At 50.4% G+C, this 21,787-nt stretch overlaps 2 protein-coding genes across 12 annotated transcripts in view; one reads left to right on the top strand and one right to left on the bottom strand.

Annotated features, from left to right (window-relative positions):
- GGACT (gamma-glutamylamine cyclotransferase) overlaps positions 1-17,191 on the top strand; it is a 61,856-nt gene extending 44,665 nt beyond the window's left edge. For 7 of the 10 annotated variants that reach the window (XM_021065874.1, XM_003131069.6, XM_005668515.3 and 4 more), the window contains 2 exons: positions 3,749-3,920; positions 16,107-17,191. In XM_021065874.1, coding sequence (XP_020921533.1) covers positions 16,117-16,551 — 435 coding nt within the window. In that variant the 5' untranslated portion in view covers positions 3,749-3,920; positions 16,107-16,116 and the 3' untranslated portion in view covers positions 16,552-17,191. Of the gene's footprint in view, positions 1-3,748; positions 3,921-15,604; positions 15,718-16,106 lie in introns of those variants that run through there. The other 3 variants (XM_005668516.3, XM_021065873.1, XM_021065872.1) reach the window with 2 other exon arrangements.
- PCCA (propionyl-CoA carboxylase alpha subunit) overlaps positions 18,445-21,787 on the bottom strand; it is a 365,509-nt gene continuing 362,166 nt past the window's right edge. For both annotated transcript variants that reach the window (XM_021065866.1, XM_021065867.1), the window contains 2 exons: positions 20,399-20,476; positions 18,445-18,791 (listed from right to left, as the gene is read on the bottom strand). In XM_021065866.1, coding sequence (XP_020921525.1) covers positions 18,723-18,791; positions 20,399-20,476 — 147 coding nt within the window. In that variant the 3' untranslated portion in view covers positions 18,445-18,722. The remainder of the gene's footprint in view (positions 18,792-20,398; positions 20,477-21,787) is intronic.

Here is a 21,787-nt window from a genome sequence, read left to right as displayed (position 1 = left end):
CTTGGTTGTAGTTTTTTTCCTTTCATCACTTTAAATGTATCATGCCACTCCCTTCTGGCCTGCAGCGTTTCTGCTGAAAAATCAGCTGATATCCTTATTGGGGTTCGTTTGTATGTTATTTTTTGCTTTTCCCTATCTCCTTTCAATATTTTGTCTTTAATTTTGGTCAGTTTGATTTAACATGTGTCGGGGGTGTTCCTCCTTAGGTTTATCTTATATGGTACTCATTATGCTCCCTGGATTTGAGAGGTTTTAGGCTATTATCTCTTCAAGTATCTTCTCCAGCCTTTTCTCTCTCTTCTTCTGGCATCCCTATAATGTGAATGTTGGTGCATTTAAATTTGTCCCAGAGTTCTCTTCGACTGTCCTCATTTCTTTTCATTCTTTTTTCATTATTCTGTTTTGCATCGGTGATTTCCACCAGTTTGTCTTCCACCTCGCTTATTCATTCTTCTGCCTCCTGTATTCTGATACTGGTTCCTTCTAGTGAATTTTTAGTATCAGTTACTGTGTTTCTCATCTCTGCTTGTTTAATCTTGAAATCTTTTATTTCTTTGTTAAATGTTTCTTGTAATTGACCATCTTTGCCTCCAGTTTTTTTCAAAATCTTGGATCATCTTTACTCTCATTACTCTAAAGTCTTTTTCATGTAGGTTGCTTGTTTCTAGTTCACTTATCTGTTTTTCTGGGGTTTTGGCTTGTTCCTTCATCTGGCACATACTTCTCTTTTTCACTTCGTACAGCTTTTTGTGAGGCTACAGGGTTGTAGCCTCTCTTGCTTTGGGTGTCTGCTCTCTTGTGGGTGAAGTTGTCAACAGCAGCTTGTGGCAGGCTTCCTAATGGGGGAAACGCCCTCTTGTAGGTGGAGCTGAGTCTTGTGCCTCTAGTGAGTAGGGCTTTGTCTCTGGGTGTGATTAGAGGTGGCTGTGTGCCTAGGAGGGCTTTAGGCAGCCTATTTGCTGATGGGGGGGGGCTCTTTTCCCACCCTGTTTTTTATTTGTCCTGAGGCTTCTCAGCCCTGATGGGGGGGGCAGATTTTTCCAAAATGGCAGCCTCGGGGGTGGGGGGAGCCGATACCAATGATTAGACTCCGAGATCTCCACCTCCAGTGTCCTGCCCCTACAATGAGCCACAGACACCCCCTGCTTTAACCAGCAGACCTTTTAAGACCCTCAGGTAGGTCTGACCCAGGTTCTTATGGAGTCTCTACTTTGCCCTGGGACCCAGTCCACATGGAATCCTGTGTGCACCCGCCGAGATCAGAGCCTCTGTTTCCCCCAGTCCTGTGGAGTGTCTGCGCTCAAGCCCGGCTGGCCTTCAACGTCAGATGCTCCAGAGGCTCCTTCAGTGCCAGGCCTCCAGGCCAGGGAAACTGACGTGCGGTTTGAAATTTCACACCAGCGGGAAAACCTCTGAGACTTTTTTTCCAATCTCTGGGTCGCCCACCTGGCAGGAATCAGATTGCTTATAATGCAAAAGTGCCCCTCCTGCCACCTCCGTGTGCGGCTTTGTATGCAGGACCTCTCTTTTCGTAGCTTCCAGTCTATTTTGTTGATGGTTGCTCAGCAGTTCGTTGTGGTTTGGTGTTTTCATGGAGGAGGTGAGCTTGCGTCCTTCCGCTCTGCTGTCTTGGCTCCGAATCCGAGCTCACCAGGGAGATGATGAAGTTTATTGTTCTGGGCTCAGATGGCTCCGTGGGCACTTCCTTTCCTGCCCCTCTCTGCCCTCCTCTGTGCACCAGAAGTTTAGCTGGCCTGCCCTGCTGGCAGGCTTTGGGCCACCCCATTTTGCTTTGTTCACCCTGCATTCTTAGGGTGCAGTGGAGTTGGAGGCATGCACTGGATCCTCAGTGATACCTGCGAGGGCTTCAGTGTGTAGTCACTGACCAGGGCATTGCTGCACAGGCTCTTTTGAGCTTTTTATCCTTTGTGCTCCATCTAGTTTCACTCGCTTCCAGGTGCATGTGCAGAGGCCTTGCAGCCAACCCTTCAGACCAGGGTTCCTTGAGCCAAACAGCTTGGGCTGCATGCTCAGGCACTGCACAGACACTTTGTAGAAGCTGATTCTGAAGGGGAATCTCAAAGACCTGACTTCCAGAGCACCATGGAAACAGAGTGCAGGTTGTTCCTGCTTTGTGGGTTTGGCAGTGCCCACCAGCAGTGGGGCCCTGTGCTGGTGGCTTCTGAGCAGTGGTCAGGGTTCCTTTTGTGGGTGTGGTGGCGTTCAGAGCTGTTGGGTTTGACATCTTGTAGCTGTATCTGGCCCACGGCACTGGCGGGGCCCCTGCCTGACTCGCCTGTGGATCCTGGGCCCCTGGAGCTGAGCTCCTGTGGCTCACATCTCCCACCACCTGCTGTGGCCTTGCCCCCCCTGGCCTGGGTGAGGTGAGGTAGCCCCGAGGTCGGTAGTGGCTTGGCTTTGACCTTTGATCCCTCTTGTTCCTCCAGAGCTATGAAACAGTACGTTAAATAGTGGGGCCTGGGCCCAGGCCTCGCCAGTGGCCTCATCTGCATTTATAATTACTGACTCACTTTTGAGTAGCCCTGACTGGTAAAATGCTTATCTAGAGTTATTTAAATGGGTAATTTCTCTTCTTTCTAGGACAGATTCTTAGCAAACCCCCTAGAAGGGAATGGCTTTGTGTGACATTTTATGATTGTTCTTCTTTGCTGCTTCTAATGTAAATTTGAGTTGCATTCCCATTTCCCACCTAAGAAAGCAAAAATGTCAAAACCGTATTAAGCATTTAAGCCTTAAAGTGTTCCTGAAAGACAAAACCTTTTAAAATAGCCCACTAATGGGTCGTCATTCCCTTTCCTGCATTGCTTTCTGCCCAAGTTGTCATCAAGAACGAGAAAAAAAAGGTCTTCTGGGGGCCTCCAGGTAGGGTGGGAGCCCCCTGCCTCCGGCCAGCCTTGCGGGCCCTTCCCTGGCCCTGCAGAGAGCCGGGCTAGGGCCAGATGCCCACTCCTGGCTCTTCCTCTCTGATGGGGGCTTCCTCCAGGCAGCATAAACCTGGTCTGAGCAACTGCCAGCAAGTGAGTTAGAAGCTGCTCTCTAGCGGGCTTGCAAAAAATATTCTAAAAGGCAAATCATTTGCCGCGTTCCTGGTGGCCAACTGTATGAAGTCTGCTTAGTCAGCAGCCTGTGCAGACGGGCCCTGGGTGGGTAACAACAGCTGGTGAGGCCCGAGTCTTAGTCCCGGTCCCTGTCCCCCAGAGGTCCCTGTGTCCTCGGCCACACCTAGGGCTGCCTCCTTTCCAGGAGCCCAGTAACAGAAGTCTGTCTTGCTTCCTATGTTGGATTCCAGAAAATGAGTTAAAGGGAGGCCACTACAAATCCTTTTTTTTTTTTTTTTTTTTTTTTCATTTTAGGAACACATCTGCGACATAGGGAGGTTTCCAGGCTAGGAACTGACTAGCCTACACCACACCCCTGGCAGTGCCAGATCTGAGCCACGTCTGCGACCCACTCCACAGCTCACAGCAACACCAGATCCTTAACCCACTGAGTGGGTTCGTTATCACTGAGCCACAATGGGAACTCCCACAAATCCATTTTAGAAAGACTTTGGAAATACTCAGATGCTTGTGGAAATTCAAAATAAAAGATATGTTTTTGTTGTTGATTAGGGATTGTGAAGTATGTTGAACTCAGATAAAAATGTAAACTGCTAATTACAGACTGAGTGGCCTACAAACTGCCATCTTTCCATGATCTCACCTAACGTTTTCTTTTTTTTTTTTAGATTAGCTTTTTTTAATGTGTAATTTACAAACAAGGAAACGCACACATTAAGTGCACAGACGGGAGATTCTGACAAATGCATAGGCCCACGGAGCTGCAGCCCTAACAGAAGCGCATTTCATCTCCCAGAAGGTGCCCCACCCCTACCTGCCGATCGGAACGCTGCCCTCAAGGTTGGTTTGTAGGCTCTGTGAGGTGCATGGATGCTGCCCCTGGCCCTGCTCCCCAGGAGGCTGGGAGGCAGGGGCGGGAGGGACTGGCCCAGAGTCCTGGTCCAAGTCCAGCGCATGTGGCTCTCCTGGGCCTTGGCTCCATGGCTGCGCAGCTGAAGGCAGTGGTGGCTGAGCCGTGGGACTGAAGGTGGCTTCTCTAGACTGGCTTCCCAGGCAGTATCTGAACCTGTGGTTTTTGTGACAAAGAGAAATTGGGAGACAGGCTGAGAGATTCCAAACAGGCTGAAGGTCTGTGGGGCCTCCTTGGGAATGTGGAGCGAGGGAAACCCCTTGGTTTGCTGCAGCAGGTATTAAGTACCGACTGCATACACTGAACCGAGCTGAGTGACATGGAAGATGTGAAATAGAGAGAGTTAGACCCTGCCCTTGAGCTTGTGGTTTCAGGAAACAGTTGAGAGAGATGGATTCCAGGTAGGAGACAGTGCAGAGGGAAAATGCAGGGTCCCTTGCTCAGCAGGCTCTGAAGTGCCAAGGAGGCCCAAGGAGAAAGCCTTTTCCCTTCAGCCTCTCATTTTGTAATTCATTATTATTACGTATTATTTTATTACTTATATTTTAATTATAAATATACATTATTTTACTATTAAATTCTCGGCATTGAGTTTATCATTTATCTCTATATTGTGCAACCTCGGTTTCAAGTTTAAATGCAAACACATAACTCATGTGGAATCACAGAAATGATAATATTTTGTAACTCGGGCATGCATATATGTCTTGTTTTTACCAGGACTGGAAACTGCTCAGAATTAGCTCAGCTGTACTTATTCCACTTCTTGACATGTGCTCACTCTGCCCACCTGTCCGCCCTTGGTGCCTGACGCTGGCAACTGGGAGGGCAGGGACCCCGCTGCTCCTCCGTAGCCCTCGACGCCCTGTGTGTCCTCTGTGTGCTGTGTGTGCGGTGGCCTGTACCGACACCGAGGAAGGCAGGCCAGGGCAGAGCTTGTTGGCGTTGCCTAGATTGCGTTCAGAGCAGGTTCTGTTTGGAATGGAAAGGGGCCTCGCCCAGCTGACGGAGGTGCAGACACAGTAAGCTGCTTCATCCTCGCTCCGAGTCTCAGTGAATCCCACCTGCCGTGGGTCCCCTGAGGATTCGGAGCCCCTGGGCACGGAGCGCGCTGGGGGAGGCTAGGCTGCACCTTGTCTGCGGGCGAGGACGCGCCAGCGTCCCGTCAGACTTGGCTCACTCGGGTCCAGGTAAGGGCATTAGCGGCTCCGGGACAGGGACCACCTGTGAGTGTGTGCTCCGCGCCCAGTCCAGGCCTCGGGGATGAGGTGGGAACGGGGGTGTGGGGCCTTCTCAGGCCTCTGCCCCTGGGGCCCCCGGGGCCAGGCGTCGATGCTGTTGTGCGTCTGGGCGGGAGGCGGTGGGAGGAGCGTCTCCTTCCGGAGCCAGCGAGCCTCTGCGGGGCAAGGGCGGCGCGCGAGGCCGGGCGGGCTCATCTCTGCTCGGCGTCCCGGCTGAGATGCGCAGCGAGGCAGGGAGCGAGCGGATCTCGCTCTGCGTGTTAACTTGAGAAGGTAAGGGAAGCCCCCCGCAGGGGCCACTCACAGTGAAAACGCCCTCAGCCCTACTCAGAGTGTCCCCTCTGACCCCCGGGGGGCTGGCAGGTGGAGCCGGCTTCCTGAAGCCGCACCCGCAGGGCGGGTGGGCTCTGTGATGAGGGTTCTGGGGGCCTCCTCTGGGCGGGCTCCCCACCCTGCACATTCCCAGAGCCCCCTCCTAACAGACGTCGGGGGCCGTCCCATCTCCCTGTGGTCACCATGTGCTGTCGAGGTGGCAGCACAGTGGTCTTTAAAGTGGTGTGGCCTTAAAAGCTTTCTTCTCTTCACAGAATTGCTGTGGGGGGCAAAGTGTACAAACCTGCAGGCTGGTTGCCGGGTAGCAGGCAGGGCTCCCTCTGGGCATCAGGAACCGCAAAGGCTCAGTCTGGGGGTGGCTGTGGGCACGGACCCCGAGCGCTTGACTTCAGAGGCGCCACGGCCCCCCAGCCGCTGGTTAAGGTCAGGCAGCTGTTTTGCTGGGATGTTTCTGGGGTGTCTGGCGGGTGGGGCCGCTCGAGCCCGGCTCCGGTGCAGAGGTCAAGGGCTTCGTTTCTTCACCTGTTTCCTGCAGCCCTGGAAACTTCTCAAGGATGGATGTGTAGCTATGGCAGACCCTCAGGAAAAAGTAACGTTTCAGTGGGCAGGGAGGGGGGTCTCTGTAACATAAGCGCCCCCCAACTCCCCCTCCCCGGGAGAGACACGTGTGTTGCTCGAGTCCTCCGCCCTGAGGCCAGTCCTGTGCCCCCGCCTCGTGAGACCATGGCAGCTCGGCCTTGCTGTAGCTGCTCCTCAGCCGTGCCAGCCAGCGTGGCCTCGGCGGGCCTTTGATGCACGATATTGGATGACAGAAGCTAATTATCCAGCAAACGGGGACGGAGGTGAGGGCTGCCCCACGCTACTGGTCCTGCAGCAGCTCGGCTTCTGGCCAGGGGTGAGTGGTGACCCCAGAGCCAGCCACTCGGCCTGTCTTTTCTAGCACAGTCTAAACCCGACACGAGGCTGGTTTGTGACTCGGAGAAAACAGTAAAATCTGACTTCGTTCAAACTGTCTGACATTTCCTTGTATCGTTAAATGTTAATACAAGACGAATATTGCTGGAGACATGTCTTTTTTAAAGGTTGGTTTCAAGTGAGAAGCAGGTGTCCATTTAAATCCCTCTGCAAATTAGTTTAAGAAGAGCGAAACGGCAGCCCGTTTCTCTTTGGTTTGCCCGGTGTGTGTGTGTTGAAATTCGGCCCCGGCATGTGCTGTCCTTCTACTTTGTCAGCCAGCATGTTACTCTTAAACGCAGTCCTGCCTTTTACACTCTTGCCACCAGGTGGCCAAGAAGAAATATTAAGCAGGAAAAACCCAACAGTTACGTGAGGGACTCATAATTACTTTGAATTTCTGCTGCAGCGATGAAATATGAAGCTCTGGACGGACTGTGTTTGAGTCAGGAAAGTGCTGACTAAGTGACAGAGGCATTTCAAGCAGCGCCAGGCCAGATGGACATTTCCATGCGTGTTTTTGTTTTCTTAAATATTGACAATGTTAAACACATTTTGCTGAAGTGAAACTTTTGAGATGCTCTCTGAGCCCGTTGCGCCTCTGTGCCGACCCTGGAGTTGGCATTGCTGGGTCTGGGACAAGGGCTTGGCTTTGGGGCTTTCGGTTCCCAAGGGGGACGGTGACTGTGTCCTGACCACAGCAGGGCCTCCCGATCAGGAGAGCTGTTTGCAGAGACACTGCTCGAGTTTATTTAGAAGCAGTTCTAAAACCCAGAAGTCAGATGCGCCAAACTGAATGTTAACATCTCGTCTGTCTGGCTCGCTGTTTCTTTATATCAACGGTAAGATACTGTGGGGACAGTGACATACCCGGGCGGAAACGCCGTAGGCTCCTCTCCACGGAGTACATCAGTCGGGGGACAGACAGGACCCGACGGCAGGAACCCACCCCCACCTGGGCGGCGACAGCACCTCGAGCCGGCGGCTCTCGGCCCGTGAGCGCCAAGGCCCACGAGGTCTGCAGGTTGCAGTTTGCCCTTCGGTTCTCTCATGTATTAACTCTGACAAGTAACCTCCTGGTTGAACATGATTTTACCCGCACTTCATTTTTCTGATCCAAAGGCAACACGAGCGCCTTAATCCTCTAATGGGAATTAATTGCTTGTTGCAGTGCTTAAGGCTGATCCTTCTCAATCCCCACGGGGATGAGGCTCTTCCTGAAGCGTCTGAGAGTTTGTTGTTCAGAACACAATCAGAGAGGTAATGATTTTCTTATGAAAGGAGCCAGAAATGCAGAATATTAATTGTCTTTTGTTAGTGCCTAAGTCTCAAACTGATATTATAAAGGGTAGATTTAAGTAGATAAAGTGTAGAAAACTATAATGTGGTCATTCCAGCCGGCTGTATTATTTCCTAGAAAAGAAGTTTAAACTTTTTATTGCCAAGTTTTCTTTTATGAAAACAAGCTATCATCTTCTGCAGAGTTGGAATCTACACCCCGTGGCCTAACCGTGACCATTTCTATGGAATGTCACCTTCCCAGGTGTTCGCCTTGACTCATAAATCGAGGCCACAGCTAATGCTTGACATGATGTTCCCTGCAAGGGCTGGTCTGACCATTGGTGTCCTAGAACAGGCCTGCCCGGGAGCATCGCCTCAGCAGAGCTGGAACCCCTCTGGAAGAGCCCAAGGGCTCCCTACAGCTGTTGCCATGCATTCACTGAACCGAGTGCGTGCATCTTAGCCAAGCCTTCAGCCAGTGCCATGGAAGGAAGTGCATGGCAGGAGGAGCACAGGGTGGAAGGCATGGCAATCACGAGCCTCCACGGCCGTGTCCCCTTCGGCCGTGGCAGCGCCACCCTCTCCTAGCCTCGCCCCAGGGTGTGTGCGTCAGGAGGGCCCAGTCTGTTTCTGGTGTGAAATGAGTCCCAGGCATATTCAGAGTTAGCCCACAGTCAGGCCTGAGAGGATGTGGCCCATGCAAATAGACTTTTCACAGGTTCTGTTGGCTGTGACCCTCATAGCAGCCCTGGGAAGTCAGCAGAATGACAGACAAGGTACAGGAGCAGAGGGCGATAAGGAACTTGAAAAAACCAAATGAAATCCAAAGCTAGGAGAGGAAGGAAACAAGGATTAGAGCAGAGATGACCAACAGAGAAAATCAACAACATGGAAAAACTTTTTCCTGGATTAACAGAAAGAAGATACAAATAACTAAAATCAGAAAGAAAAGCAAGAAAATCAAAACTAGAATGAGGTATCACCTCACACAGGTCAGCATGGCCATTATCAAAACCCTACAAACAATAAATGCTGGAGAGGGTGTGGAGAAGAGGGACCCCTCCCACACTGTTGGTGGGAATGTAAGCTGCTGCAACCAGTGTGGAGAACAGGGGGAGGGTTCCTTAAACGACTAGAGAACTACCCCATGATCCAGCAAGACCTCTCCCGGACATCTATCTGAAGGCAACCATAATTCGAAAAGATACATGCACCCCAATGTTCACTGCAGCACTATTTGTAATAGCCAAGACATGGAAGCCACCTAAATGCCCATCAACAGAGGACTGGACAAAGTAGATGGTGGTACATATACATAGTGGAATATGACTCAGCCATAAAAAAGAATGAAATAATGCCATTTGCAGTAACATGGATGGGCCTAGAAATTAGCATGCTAAATGAAATACTATAGGAGATCACTGACTCGAACAAAAGATAATACAAAAGAACTTAGAAAACAGAAACAGACTCAAAAAGATTTTTAAAACCAAATTCATGGTTACCAAGGGGGAAGTGTGGGGCAGGAGGGATAAACTAGGGGGCTGGGACTGACAACATACACACTATTGTATATAAAACAGGTGACAAGGTACTTACTGCATAGCACAGGGTAATTTACTCAATGCTGTGTAATAACCTACATGGAAGAAGAATCTGAAAAGGAATGGGTATATGCATACCTGAATTACTTTGCTCTACACTAACACAACTTTTTAAGTCAACTATACTCCAATAAAATTTATTTTAAAAAAAGAACATTACAACCCATTTTAAAGAAATAAAAAGGATTATAAGAGTATACCATGAACAATTATATGGCAACAAACTGGTAACCTAAATGAAATGGATAAATTCCTAGAAATACACACCTTACTAAGATTTAATCATGACAAAATAGAAAAGGTGAACAGACCTTTAACTAGGAAGGAGATTGACTCCTCAATCAAAAGCCTCCCTACACTGAAATTCCCAGAACCAGACAGCTTCACTAGTGAATTCTACCAAACATGTAAAAAGAATCCACACCCATCCGCCTCAGACTTTTCCCCAAAATCAAAGAGGAGGGAAATTTCTAGACTCATTCAGTGAGGCCATCACTACCCTGACAACCAAAGCCAGAAAAAGACACTGTAAGAAAACTATAGACTAATACCCCTGAGGAAGACTGATGCAGAAATGCTAAGCAAAATCCTAGCAAACAGAATTCAACACACTGAAAGGATCATATTCCATGACCAAGTGAGATCTATGCTTGGACTATAAGGATGCTTCAACATATGGAACTCAGTCAATGTAGTATATATACTCTTCTGACAGAGTGAAAGAATAAAACACCATCATCTCACTTGATACAGGAAAGCATTTGACAGGAGTCACCACTACATTATGATAAAAACTCTTAAACTAGGACTAGAAAGCAACTACCTCAGCCTTGTAAAAGCCTTATATGACAAGCCCGTGGCTAACATCACTTTCAGTGGTGAAAAAGCATTTCTGCTAAGATCAGATCAGGAACATGACAAGGATGTTGGCTTTTACCCCTGTAATTCAACAACGCACTCAAAGTCATCCCTGGAACAGCCAGGCAAGAAAAAGTAAAGATACTGAGATCAGAAGGAAAGAAGTAGAATTCTCTCTGTTCACGTGATCTTATGTAGAAAACCCTCACAATTCCATAAGAAAACTATGAAAGCTAGTAAATGAATTCACAGTTGCAGGATATAAAATCAATTTCACTTCGGTGCAGTTACAATGAACAATCCAAAAAAAAATTTTAACAATTCCACTTACAGTAACATCAAAAAGAATAAAATAGGAATAAACGTAACCATGGAGGTGAAAAACTTGTATACTGAAAACTATGAAACTTGCTGAAAGAAATTAAATAATGGAAAGATAGCTGATGTCTATAGATTGGAAGACTTAATATTATTAAAATATCAATACTACCTCAAGCAATCTATAGATTTAATACAATTCTTGTTAGAATTCCAATAGTGGGTTTTTTGTTTTGTTTTTAAAGAAATAGAAAAATCCATCCTGAAATTCACATGGCATTTCAAGGGACCCCAAATAAAAGGAAGGCAATCTTGAGAAAGAAAAACAAAGATGGAGTTCTCATACTTCCTGATTTCAAAACATACTGCAAAGCTATAGCAATCAAAACAGTATGGTATTGACATTAGGACAGATACGTAGACCAATGGAACACAATAGAAAACCCAGAAGTAAATCCTTGGATGTATGGCCGAATGATTTTTGACAAAGGTGAGAAGACCAATGGGGAAAAGACAGTTTTTTCAATAATTGGAAAATCATATATCCATAGGCAAAAGAATGAAACTGAGCCCTACTTTATGCCATATACAGATATTAAGTCAAAATGGATAAACGAGCTAAACATGAAAGCTAAATTATAAAACTCTTAGGAGATGACACAGGGCAAAGGCTTCATGACTGAGCTTGCTAAGGATTTTTTGGATGTGACATAAAAATTTTAAACTGTGCATCAAAAAACACAACAGGGAGTTCCCGTCGTGGCACAGTGGTTAACGAATCCGACTAGGAACCATGAGGTTGCGGGTTCGATCCCTGCCCTTGCTCAGTGGGTTAACGATCTGGCGTTGCCGTGAGCTGTGGTGTAGGTCGCAGACGCGGCTCAGATCCTGCGTTGCTGTGGCTCTGGCGTAGGCTGGCAGCTACAGCTCCGATTTGACCCCTAGCCTGGGAACCTCCATATGCCGCGGTAGCGGCCCAAGAGATGGCAAAAAGACAAAAAAATAAAAACAAAAAACACAACAGTAAAAAAGCAGCCTATGAAATGGAAGAAAATATTTGCAAGTCATATCTCTAATAAGAGGTTAATATCCGGAAAATATAGAGAATTGCTTGAACTCAGCAATTAAACAATCTAATTAAAAAACAAAAAGCCATGAGAACCTGCTGTATGGCACAGGGAGCTATACCTAGTCCCTTGTGATGGAACACGATGGAGGATAATGTGAGAAAAAGAATATATAGATATGTATGGGTCACGTTGCTATACAGCAGGAATTGAGAGAACATTGTAAGTCAACTATAATAGAAAAAATAAGAATCTTAAAAATCAAAAACAGGAGTTCCCGTCGTGGCACAGTGGTTAACGAGTCCAACTAGGAACCATGAGGTTTCGGGTTTGATCCCCGCCCTTGCTCAGTGGGTTAAGGATCTGGCGTTGCCATGAGCTGTGGTGCAGGTTGCAGACGAGGCTCGGATCCCGTGTTGCTGTGGCCCTGGTGTAGGCTGGCGGCTACAGCTCCGATTCGACCCCTAGCCTGGGAACCTCCATATGCTGCGGGAGTGGCCCAAGAAATGGCAAAAAGACAAAAAAATAAATAAATAAAAATAAATCAAAAACAGGCAAAGGTCTTAAAGAGACATTTCCCCAAAGAAGATAGACAATGGCCCACACATGAAAAGATGCACAACATCACTAATCCTTTCAGAGATGCGAGTTAGGACCCGCACTGAAACACCAGCTCACAGCCTTCAGGGCGGCCTCTATGCTGTCAGAAGGAGAAAAGAACAGGCATGGTGGGATCGGAGGGCGCCTGGCCACAACAGGTGGGCGTGTAAAAGGGTGCAGCTGCTACGGAAAACAACCTGGTTCCCTCAGAAAAAGTAATGCGTGGGTAGACTCCCCATCCAACCTGGCAAGCTCGTTTCTGGGTATATATCCAAGAGAATTGAGAGCAGGGGTTTGAAGAGAGAACCGTGTCACCACGTTTATGGCAGCAGTATTTGCAATAGCCAAGAGGTGGAAGCAACCCAAGTGCCCACTGACGCTGGATGCATAGGGAAGTGTGGCCAATGCAAGTGGTGGCGTATTATTTAGCCCTAAATAGTTTAGGGAGGAGAGTCTAACACGCGCTGCGATGTGGATGCACTTTGAGAACATTACGCTCAGTGAAATGAGCCAGCCACAAAGAGACAGACACTGTTCGGTCTCACCTATATGAGGTCCTAGGGTATCAAGACTTAAAGAAACAAAAAGCAGCCTGGGGCTGCCAGGAGGGGGCGTGGGCAGTTCCTGCTGAGTGGCACCGAGTTTTAGTTTTGCAAGAGAAGTTCTAGAGAAGCGTTCGAGTGATGGCTGCACACCCGTACAAAAGTACGCAACACAACGGAACTGAACAATGGCACATTTCACACTCTGGGTATTTTATAAATTTTTTAAAAATCCGACAATACACGAATTCCTTCTCTATTTTTTAAAAATCAAATTATGTTGGGGGAAAAAAAAAAGAATACAGGGAGTTAGGGTCCTTACAGCCTACCACTGCCACTTTCAGCCAGGATTCCTGAGTCATCTGAAGAAAAGCTCTTAAACATACACTAAAAGAGAAGCGAGGAAATGAGGAGGAAAAGAGGCCACACGGGGAAAGATAAATACTTTAAAAACCCTCCAGATTCATGGTAACGCACATCTTCCCAGAGAGGAGAGACGGAATTAGGCTGTGAAAGCACAGGATGCTGACAAAATGCGGGAACAAGATAAAGACCTGGGAAGGTATATGATGGCAAAAGTCTTTTTAAAAATAATAGAATTGGAAGGTAAACTCTAAAGAGCAAATTGTGAAATTAATGCAGGATATGCAGCATCTGAGTTCCGGAGACCCGGGGGAGGAGAGGAAGAGAGCTCCCCACGACCCCGGGTGATGGCGAATGAAAAAACCCACCAGAAGATGCCTCATTAGAGAACCTCAGAATCCAAGGCAGAAAAGAACCCTAGGAGCCTTCGGAGAGAGGAGCTGGAGTCCTGCACAAAGGCTGCTGGGGCCCAGTGGCCCTGGATGGCTCAGCATGAACTGGGGGCATCAAAAGACCAAGAAGAAATGCCTTTAAAGTTCTGAAGGAAATTATTTCTGGAATTCTCTACCCAGCTACACATTAATCAAGGCTCGGAAAGAATAAGCTCCCATAAGATGAGGGAGTTAACCAAGAAGGGGCCGTGGGACCCAGCGTCGGGGCTCCAGGAGGAGCTCAGCCGCCCCCTCCCCGGGATTGGGGCGGGGAGGGGAAGGGCCCTCGGACCCAGGCTGGAGCCGGAGGGGAGCTGGGAGCGACGGGGGGCCAGGGCTGAGAGGAGCCGCACGGTGCTTTGAGAAAACACAAGGCCACAGGGCTGTCAGAGAAACTTGAGCAAAGAGGAAAAAAGCTGAAGCAGGTTTTAACTCCAAGAGAAACAACAAGTTGTCCAAGGAAGGAGATTAATCACAGTACACTCTGTGCCTTATCTGAGAACAGTGTTGACATAGTTCTAGTGCTAAACTCAAGATGGGTTTAACCAAAAACTGGGGGGCGGGGAGGCAGACCCTGGGCTCCTGGAGCAGGAACAGGCAACGCAGCCTTACCCAGGGTGCAGGACCGGCAGGGGACTGACTCCCGCGCCGTCTCGTCTCGGAGAGCCTCCATAGCAGGTGGCTTCCTCTGCTTCCTCTGACAGTCCAGGCAGCCGAGGCACAGAGAGGTTGAGTGGTTTGTCTGAAGTCACACAGTAAGTGGCAGCACCGGGACATCAGCCCAGGCACGTTGGTTCTGAAGTCTGGGCGCAGCTGCTTTGGGGCAGGAAGGCAAAACTGTGTAAAACAGGAGGCAGTGCTGCCACCGGCAGCGTGGAGATAAATGCCAGACCACGAGGGCAGAAGCTTCCGTGCGTCACGTCAAGGAAGCAGGAATGGGTAGGGATTTTTTTTTTTTTTGAAGTTGTTGGAGGGCAGTTGCCTGGTGGACTAGTGGTTAGGACTCAGCACGTTCACTGCCGCGGCCTGGGTCCGCTATCTGGTTCCCTCTTGACTTTGACTGTATGGACACGCGTTACCATAAAACTCGAGCCAAAGGAGGGGAGCAGAGCACCAGTGATGAGGCGCGTGGGCCTCCAGTTTTGGCTGGTTTTGCGGGGCTCTGTGACCTTTGTCCTCACCTGCCCGAGCCACGGCCTCGAAGGGCCACGTGGCTTCCCAGGTCTCTCCACGCTTCACGTTCTGGCAGCGACCGGGGCGGGCGGTGATTGAGAGCGCAGACCGGGCACTGAGGACTGAGCAGCGGGCGCATCCAGATGCAGCTGGAAGAGATGTGCACACGCGCTCCTGTGTGTGTGTTTGGGGGGAAAGGCGGGGCTGGCTGGTCTCTGATCCAGACCCGCCACCAGCATCCTGTGGGGGGTTCGGGTCCCCTCGGCCCACCTTGCTCTCTGGACGCCCCCTCCCCGCGTCTCCACCCTCCCAGGCGCCGCCCCGTCCCCCAGCGGCAGCCTTGCCTCTTGGTTGTGCGTCCTCGGTGGCATTAGTCACGCCCAGCACCCCAGGGCATGTGCCTGGCCAGAGCTAAGCCCTGCGGATGGCCTGTAACCCCCCCATCCCTGAGCTCCTGACGTTCCACAGGCTGCTGGCCGAGACAAGGCAGCAGCCGTGCTGGTCTCGGGGGCTGCCCATCCAGATGCCCTAAAGGGGTGGGGTGGGGCGAGGCGCAGCCCCCCAGACTGTAAGTAAGGCCCTGTGAGTTAGGGGTGACCTCTTCAAGCGAGGGCCCCTTGGCCAGGCGACTTGGCAAAGAGGGTGGCAGAGCCCTCTGGGCACAGCAGGGCCGGCCCCGCCGTGTCTGACAGGCCCTGGGCACGAGATGCCAGGCTGGAGGAGGGCCCAGCTGTTGAACTTTCCAGTTCTGTTTGAGTCACTCTTAAATCACCTTGGTCCCTTAGGTAACCATCTGTGTCCCAGACCCAGGGGAGAGGTAGATACTTACCCTCTGGCGGGAGCCAAGGTCGCTGTGCTGAGTCACAGTCACAGGGCGGCGTCATTATCCTCAGGGACCTTGAAGAAGAAACACTGAAAGGTGCAGTCGAGGTTTCGCCAGGTCGTGCCGGACCAGAATGGAAGTGAGTTCTGAGCCGGGAGTGCTCTGTGGTAGCGGATTCCCGGTGATGGTGTGTGTGTGTGTCCATGTGTATGCGTGTTGTATATACATATGGACGGTCCTATTTGCTTATCACTATTTCTGTTTTTCTAAATATTTATCACTTAAAGCCCTTTTAAAAAGACTGAGAATGAACTGCTCTGCAAAACCCCAGGTCTGCAGGGCTTGATGCCAGGCCTGGCTGTGGCATCCGACAGGCGTGTTCTCAAACGGAGTCCTCTTCCAGAGAAATGTCTGGAAAGGGGGTTGGTCGGGCTTAGCGGGCTCTGGGGCGGGGGTGGGAGGCGCCCTCGGAGCTTCCCGCGGGGTCGGGGCGCGAGACACCTGACGGCCTTGGTCTCTGTCCCGCAGCGGCGGCCGCATGGCCCACGTGTTCGTGTACGGGACCCTGAAGACGGGCCAGCCCAACCACCGGGTGCTGCTGGACGGCGCCCACGGGCGCGCCACCCTCCGGGGCCGGGCCCGCACGCTGGAGCCGTACCCGCTGGTGATCGCGGGGGAGCACAACATCCCGTGGCTGCTGCAGCTGCCAGGGCACGGCCGCTGCGTGGCCGGGGAGGTCTATGCCGTGGACGAGCAGATGCTGCGCTTCCTGGATGAGTTCGAAGGCTGCCCGGACATGTACCAGCGCACGCGGCTGACGGTCGCCGTGGAGGGGCCGGCCGGCGGGACCGTGCAGTGCTTCGCGTACAGCACGGCCACCTACCCGCCCGAGTGGCTCCAGCTCCCGCACCTCGATGATTACGACTCGCAGGGGGAGCACGGGCTGCGCTACAATCCGCGGGAAAACAGATGAGAAGTGCAGGGGTTCGGTAGCGGGGGACCCAGAGCCCGGCGGTTACAGACCTCAGCCGGGCTGCACTCAGTGCCAAAGCCCCCTAACGCCCTTTGAAACATTTGCAAAACTCTTACCCGTTCGTGGGGCGGGGGTGGTGGATCTTTTGCAATGGCAGCCCATTTCCCAAATAATTTTGATTGATATATTGATAAGATTGTTTCCTGAAATCTGTCTGGCTCCTGCTGCTTGATTGCTTGCTGTTTAAAGAGCATCATGGGCTTGAATGTACCCGATGAGAAAAATTCAGGATTTTAATTCTCCTGACATTTTGAAAACTCATGTTATCGTGCTTTTCTTAACGTGTTTTTTCCTGCTTTGCTTTAATCTGAAGATAACATTTAAAGTGAATGTAAGACTTTGTGTGGCTGCTAGATTTCAGCAGCCCTGCTGTATTGATTCAGACCTGTAGCCCTGAGAAAAAAATTTTAGAAGCTGATTTTAGATGTCTCGATGTAATAAAAGAACCTCACAACCTGCTGTATTGTATTCTAGAGTCGTTTTGAGTATTACACTACTCTTCATAATTGTCAGATCACGTTTCTGCAGATTATGTAAGATGATCATTTAAAATAAAACCAGATGTTGTAGAAAATTAAAATATTGGTGCTGTCATTGGTCCTCTTTTTGAGTCTACTTATTTGGTAGAGGATTCTTTTCTTTTTTTGCCTTTTGTCTTTTTAGGGCTGCACCCACGGCATATGGAGCTTCCCAGGCTAGGGGTCTAATCGGAGCTGTAGCCGCCGGCCTCCACACACCACAGCCACAGCCGACCCGGGCCGTGTCTGCGACCTACACTACCGCTCACGGCAACGCTGGATCCTTAAGCCAGTGAGCGAGGCCAGGAACTGAACACGCAACCTCATGGTTCCTAGTCAGAATCGTTTGCACTGCGCTACAATCAGAACTCTATGGGAGAGGGTTCTTTTCATTCTAATCTAGCAAAATAACGAGCACCCACGTGCTGGCAGAGCAGCCGATGACCCTTTTTCAGACAGAGGCTCGGGGAGCCCAGTGCCAGGCGCCCTCCTTGCCCCCAGGGAGCGGCATTTGGGGGTGGGCCTTTCAAAGAAGAACCAACACATTAGTAATTTGTTCTTCAGGCCTGACAGAAAGCTTAGTTTCCAGATACAAACAGCACTTAAAATAATTTTAGCAAAGCACCAAGTACCAATTACTACCCACCTCCATCTGATAATCTGTCAGCGTAGATTCCAACCAGCGCACGACTTGGCCTCTGCTTACTTACCAGCCAAATACAAGATGTATTCTAAGAATTTCAGAACCAAATGAAAATGCAGCTGCTGATCCTGAGTAACCTCGTCTCCGTCGGGGGAGCTCACTTACTCTTCAGCTTAATGGTAGACTCTGATCACTAACTGCATCTGGCACAAAAACAGGATGGTTATTTTTAGGCGTTTTCTTAATTGGAAGCTCGCTTCACAGAAACCCAGAAAGATGAGGATGGGTATCAGCTGATGAGCTGTGGTGGCCCCACCCGCCGCTGCTGGGCCAAGGGAGCCCTGAGTGGTGCCCGCTCCAGGGCCCTGGGATGGGGCCCCAAGGACTCACCGTCAGAGCTGCAGAGGTGGGGTTTCCAAAACCAGCATCTGCGCTGTACGGGCTCCAGGAGCTTACGAACAAGTGCAGACGGAGTTAGGTCCTCAAGCAGGATGGGGCAGGTAATCAGATTATAAGGAGGCAAATGCGAACTTAATGAAACCGAAAGCAAAGAACTGGGATTTATAGAAAATTCTTAAAAGGATCCCAACAAAATGCTAGCATTCAAAGTCTACTGGCACAGCCCATAGCCTCTTATGTACATTGTCTTCATTCAAAAAAAGGGCAAACTAATATTTAGACAAATGCTCAGTTTTATTGATTTAATTTTGACACTAGGAAATCTCACAGCAGAAGTACAAATCATATGTACAAGTATTTATATCAATAAAAATTTCCGTTGGTGATTTTTTTGGCAGAACGTTGGTTTTGACTATATGTGGAATAAATATGGCCGTGTAAAATCTGCTGCACGGGGCGTCGCTGCGGAACGCCTGGATAAATCGAGTGTGAAAGAATTCTAATACAAATGGCTAATTAAATGGGGTGATGACGGAAAGGCTATAAATACTTCATTCCAGTTCCACAAGCAGATCGCCTTCTCCAACTGTGTCTCCAGCTTTACAATGCACCGATTTCACCTTGAGTTAAACAGAGAGGGGAGAGTAAAAATTACTGCCTAGACTGGGAAGCAGCAACCTCAGCATCCTTGCCCGGCCGTTTCCGGAGCTGGGCTGGAACGCTGGGCTGGAGGGCGCCCATCAGAGGGGACTTGCGGCTCCAACATGAGCTTGGGGTGGGCTGTGGCCCGCTCCCTTCCCCTCTGCTCTGCAGAGCAGAGGGTCTGCCTACTGTGAATGGGAGGAAAACTGGTCTCTCGGAGTAAGAACCGCTGGACACAGGCTCTCAGGGCTGCTCCCCTGGGCTCTGTGGGGGCATATGCACCGAGGGACTCCAGCTGACCAGGCAGGGCCAGTGTGCAAGTTCACCCAGAGCCCATCAAGGCCCTGAGAGCAGCTGGGCTCCCATGAGACACGGACCCCAGGGACATAAACCACGCGGCAGGTGGGTTCCGGCTCCTTCGGGGAGCTGAGGCCACATTCATCTTTGCAGCAGGGCCTCAGTCCAGCACACTGGCCCCTGGCGTGCATCTGACATATATTCTGGGTCCCCCAAATGAGGCCGAGTTCTCATCACAAAGGAAATCTCACGACACTAATGCAGCACAAACGTTAACTAGCCCCAAGGAACCAACAGAACAATTTTTACATGGGCAGACATCAAAGTTTTCTTGTTCACTTCTTAAAAGTAATCAGATGCAGAAAGCAGGATTCCCAGAAGGCTGAAAATCATGCCAAGCTCCTCTCCCGAGCCCCCGAGGTGACTGGGTGCAGCTGTCTGATGCCCCTGCCAGCCGGGCCGCCCGCAGGGCCTCCGCCCTCCCCGGTGGGGCCAGACTGGGCAGCCCCCTTGGCCTGTTCTCCGAGCATCGGTTCATTTCTTTTTCTCTGAGGCACACACCTCACTGTCAGCTGACAGTACCTCTCCACCAAGACAACTATGTCCCCAAGGCTCTCTGGCTTTGCAGGTGTGGCCACTGCACAGGACACAGCCAGCCTGTGCTACTGTCCCCATCCCAGTCGTCCACCTCGCCTTGCTCCTCTGTGCGCGACTCCCAAACCAAAGCATCCTTCAGACAAGGATCATTCTGCCACAAAGGATGTCTTTTTAGTCACAGGAAGAATAATGAAGTTATTGCCCAAAAGGACTTTGCTATTGTCTTCAATGAGAAAATGCATTTCAGAAGTTTCACTTCTGACAAATTTCAGCACTAATACATCTTCCCCTTCCCCCCTCTAAGCTGTTAAGTCCCACATGTGTATGTGAGACTTTCAGCTCCTCTTGATCTGAAACTGAATTGTTCTTAGTGGAGAAATTATCTTGAAGGGTTGCATCAGTTTTGCAGTCTCGAAAACCATCTCCCGCTGTGTCACCTAAGCCTCCGATAACTAACTGCCTCCGAGACAGATGTAAACATTAAAAATTAAAGACCCCTTAATTTGAAAGACATTGAGGTGAAAAACAACTGTTCTTTGACTCCTGGACGTCACACAGACTGTCCTGGAAGGCCCGTAGGTCACATGGATGCAGAGGGAAGGGGCTCCGATAGGCTGGGAGACCCCCCTCGCCGCCCCTCTGAGGCCTAACTGTCCCAGTGGTGTGGGTTGGCAGGAACTTGGGGACATACCTTGCCAGTTTTCCCAGCTGTCATACTGTTCTGCATCTTCATGGCTTCAATCACACAAATCTCCTGACCCTCTGCTACCTGGAAAACAAACGAAAAAGTGGAGAGCCATTTTGAAGGACTTCTCCTTCTGCAATGCCATGCAAAGGGGAAGCCGCTGGGAGATTCTTTGTTAAATGCGCTGACCTGTTACCCGGACAGCAGCAATGGCCTCTGACGCTTCATCCTTCAAGTTCACCTCTGGGGGACGGCAGAAAAAGGCCACCCTTCTACCGTCAAGCTCTTGAGAGAAGAACATCCCTGATGTTGGAGGATTGAGGCCATGGAGGTGGGGCCTTCCTGGGAATCTCTGCATCTGCCTTTGCCACAGATGTGGCACAAAATGGAATGTCTTCCACTTATATCAAGTGTCAAGAACTGGCACATCTCTACAGACAGAAGGATCTGTGGTTTCCAGGGGCCAAGGGGGAGAGGGGCGTGATTGCGGATGGGCACAGGGCTTCTCGGGCGTGGTGAAATGTTCTAAGACTGACTGCGCGGATGGGCGCACAATTCTGCGAACAGAGAACACCCCCTGAAGTGGACACTTTAAAGGCGTGACCTGTATGTGAACTGTATCTCAGTAAAGCTGTTACCAAAACCTGGGGGTTTTGTCTGTGTCCCTGGGAAGCTGGGGACAACAGCCAAGCATCCAGGCCACGGGGACCACTGTCTCGGCCTTTGCGAGACACGCCCAGCAGTGACAACCAGTGGCTCCTGGACAGGCCCCATGGAGCGATTTCCAGATTCCGCCCATTCCTTGCAAGGAGACCCATAGCTCCCAGGGGTGCTGGCTGGCCTTCCGTGAGGAGGGAAATCCAGGCGGAGCTGGGTATAAGACTCCGGGGGTAAAGCCTGGGACTCCCCCTGCCACCACCAGCACCAGGGCTCAGCTGTGACGGAGGGCCCTTCTATGTGGTCTCCTTTCTCTGCCCTTGATGGGTAAGCAGCCAGGAGCCAGGCTGGATTCTTCTTCTGTCTTTGTGTAAAAGGGTATCACAGTCAAAAATGGGAGAATGGGAGCTCCCACTGGGGCTCAGCGGTAATGAACTCCCCTCGACTAGTATCCATGAGGACACAAGTTCCATCCCTGGCTTCACTCAACGGGGTAAGCATCCAGCATTGCCCTGAGCTGTGGTGTACATCGCAGACCTTGGCTCAGATCTGGCGTTGCTGTGGCTGTGGTGCAGGCCAGCGGCTACAGCTCCAACTTGACCCCGAGCCTGGGAACTTCCATATGCCATGGGTGTGGCCCTAAAAAGACAAAAAGAGGAAGAGGAGGAGGAAGAAGAAATGGGAGATTGGAACGTCCTGGAGCACCCGGCTATATGGGGTGCTGCAGGGCATCCTGCC

The sequence above is a fragment of the Sus scrofa genome, chromosome 11 (genome assembly GCF_000003025.6).
Source record: "Sus scrofa isolate TJ Tabasco breed Duroc chromosome 11, Sscrofa11.1, whole genome shotgun sequence".
In the NCBI taxonomy this organism is placed as follows: Eukaryota; Metazoa; Chordata; class Mammalia; order Artiodactyla; family Suidae; genus Sus; species Sus scrofa.
The sequence above is the reverse complement of the archived record's forward strand: the minus strand, read 5'-3'. Positions and strand labels throughout refer to the sequence as shown.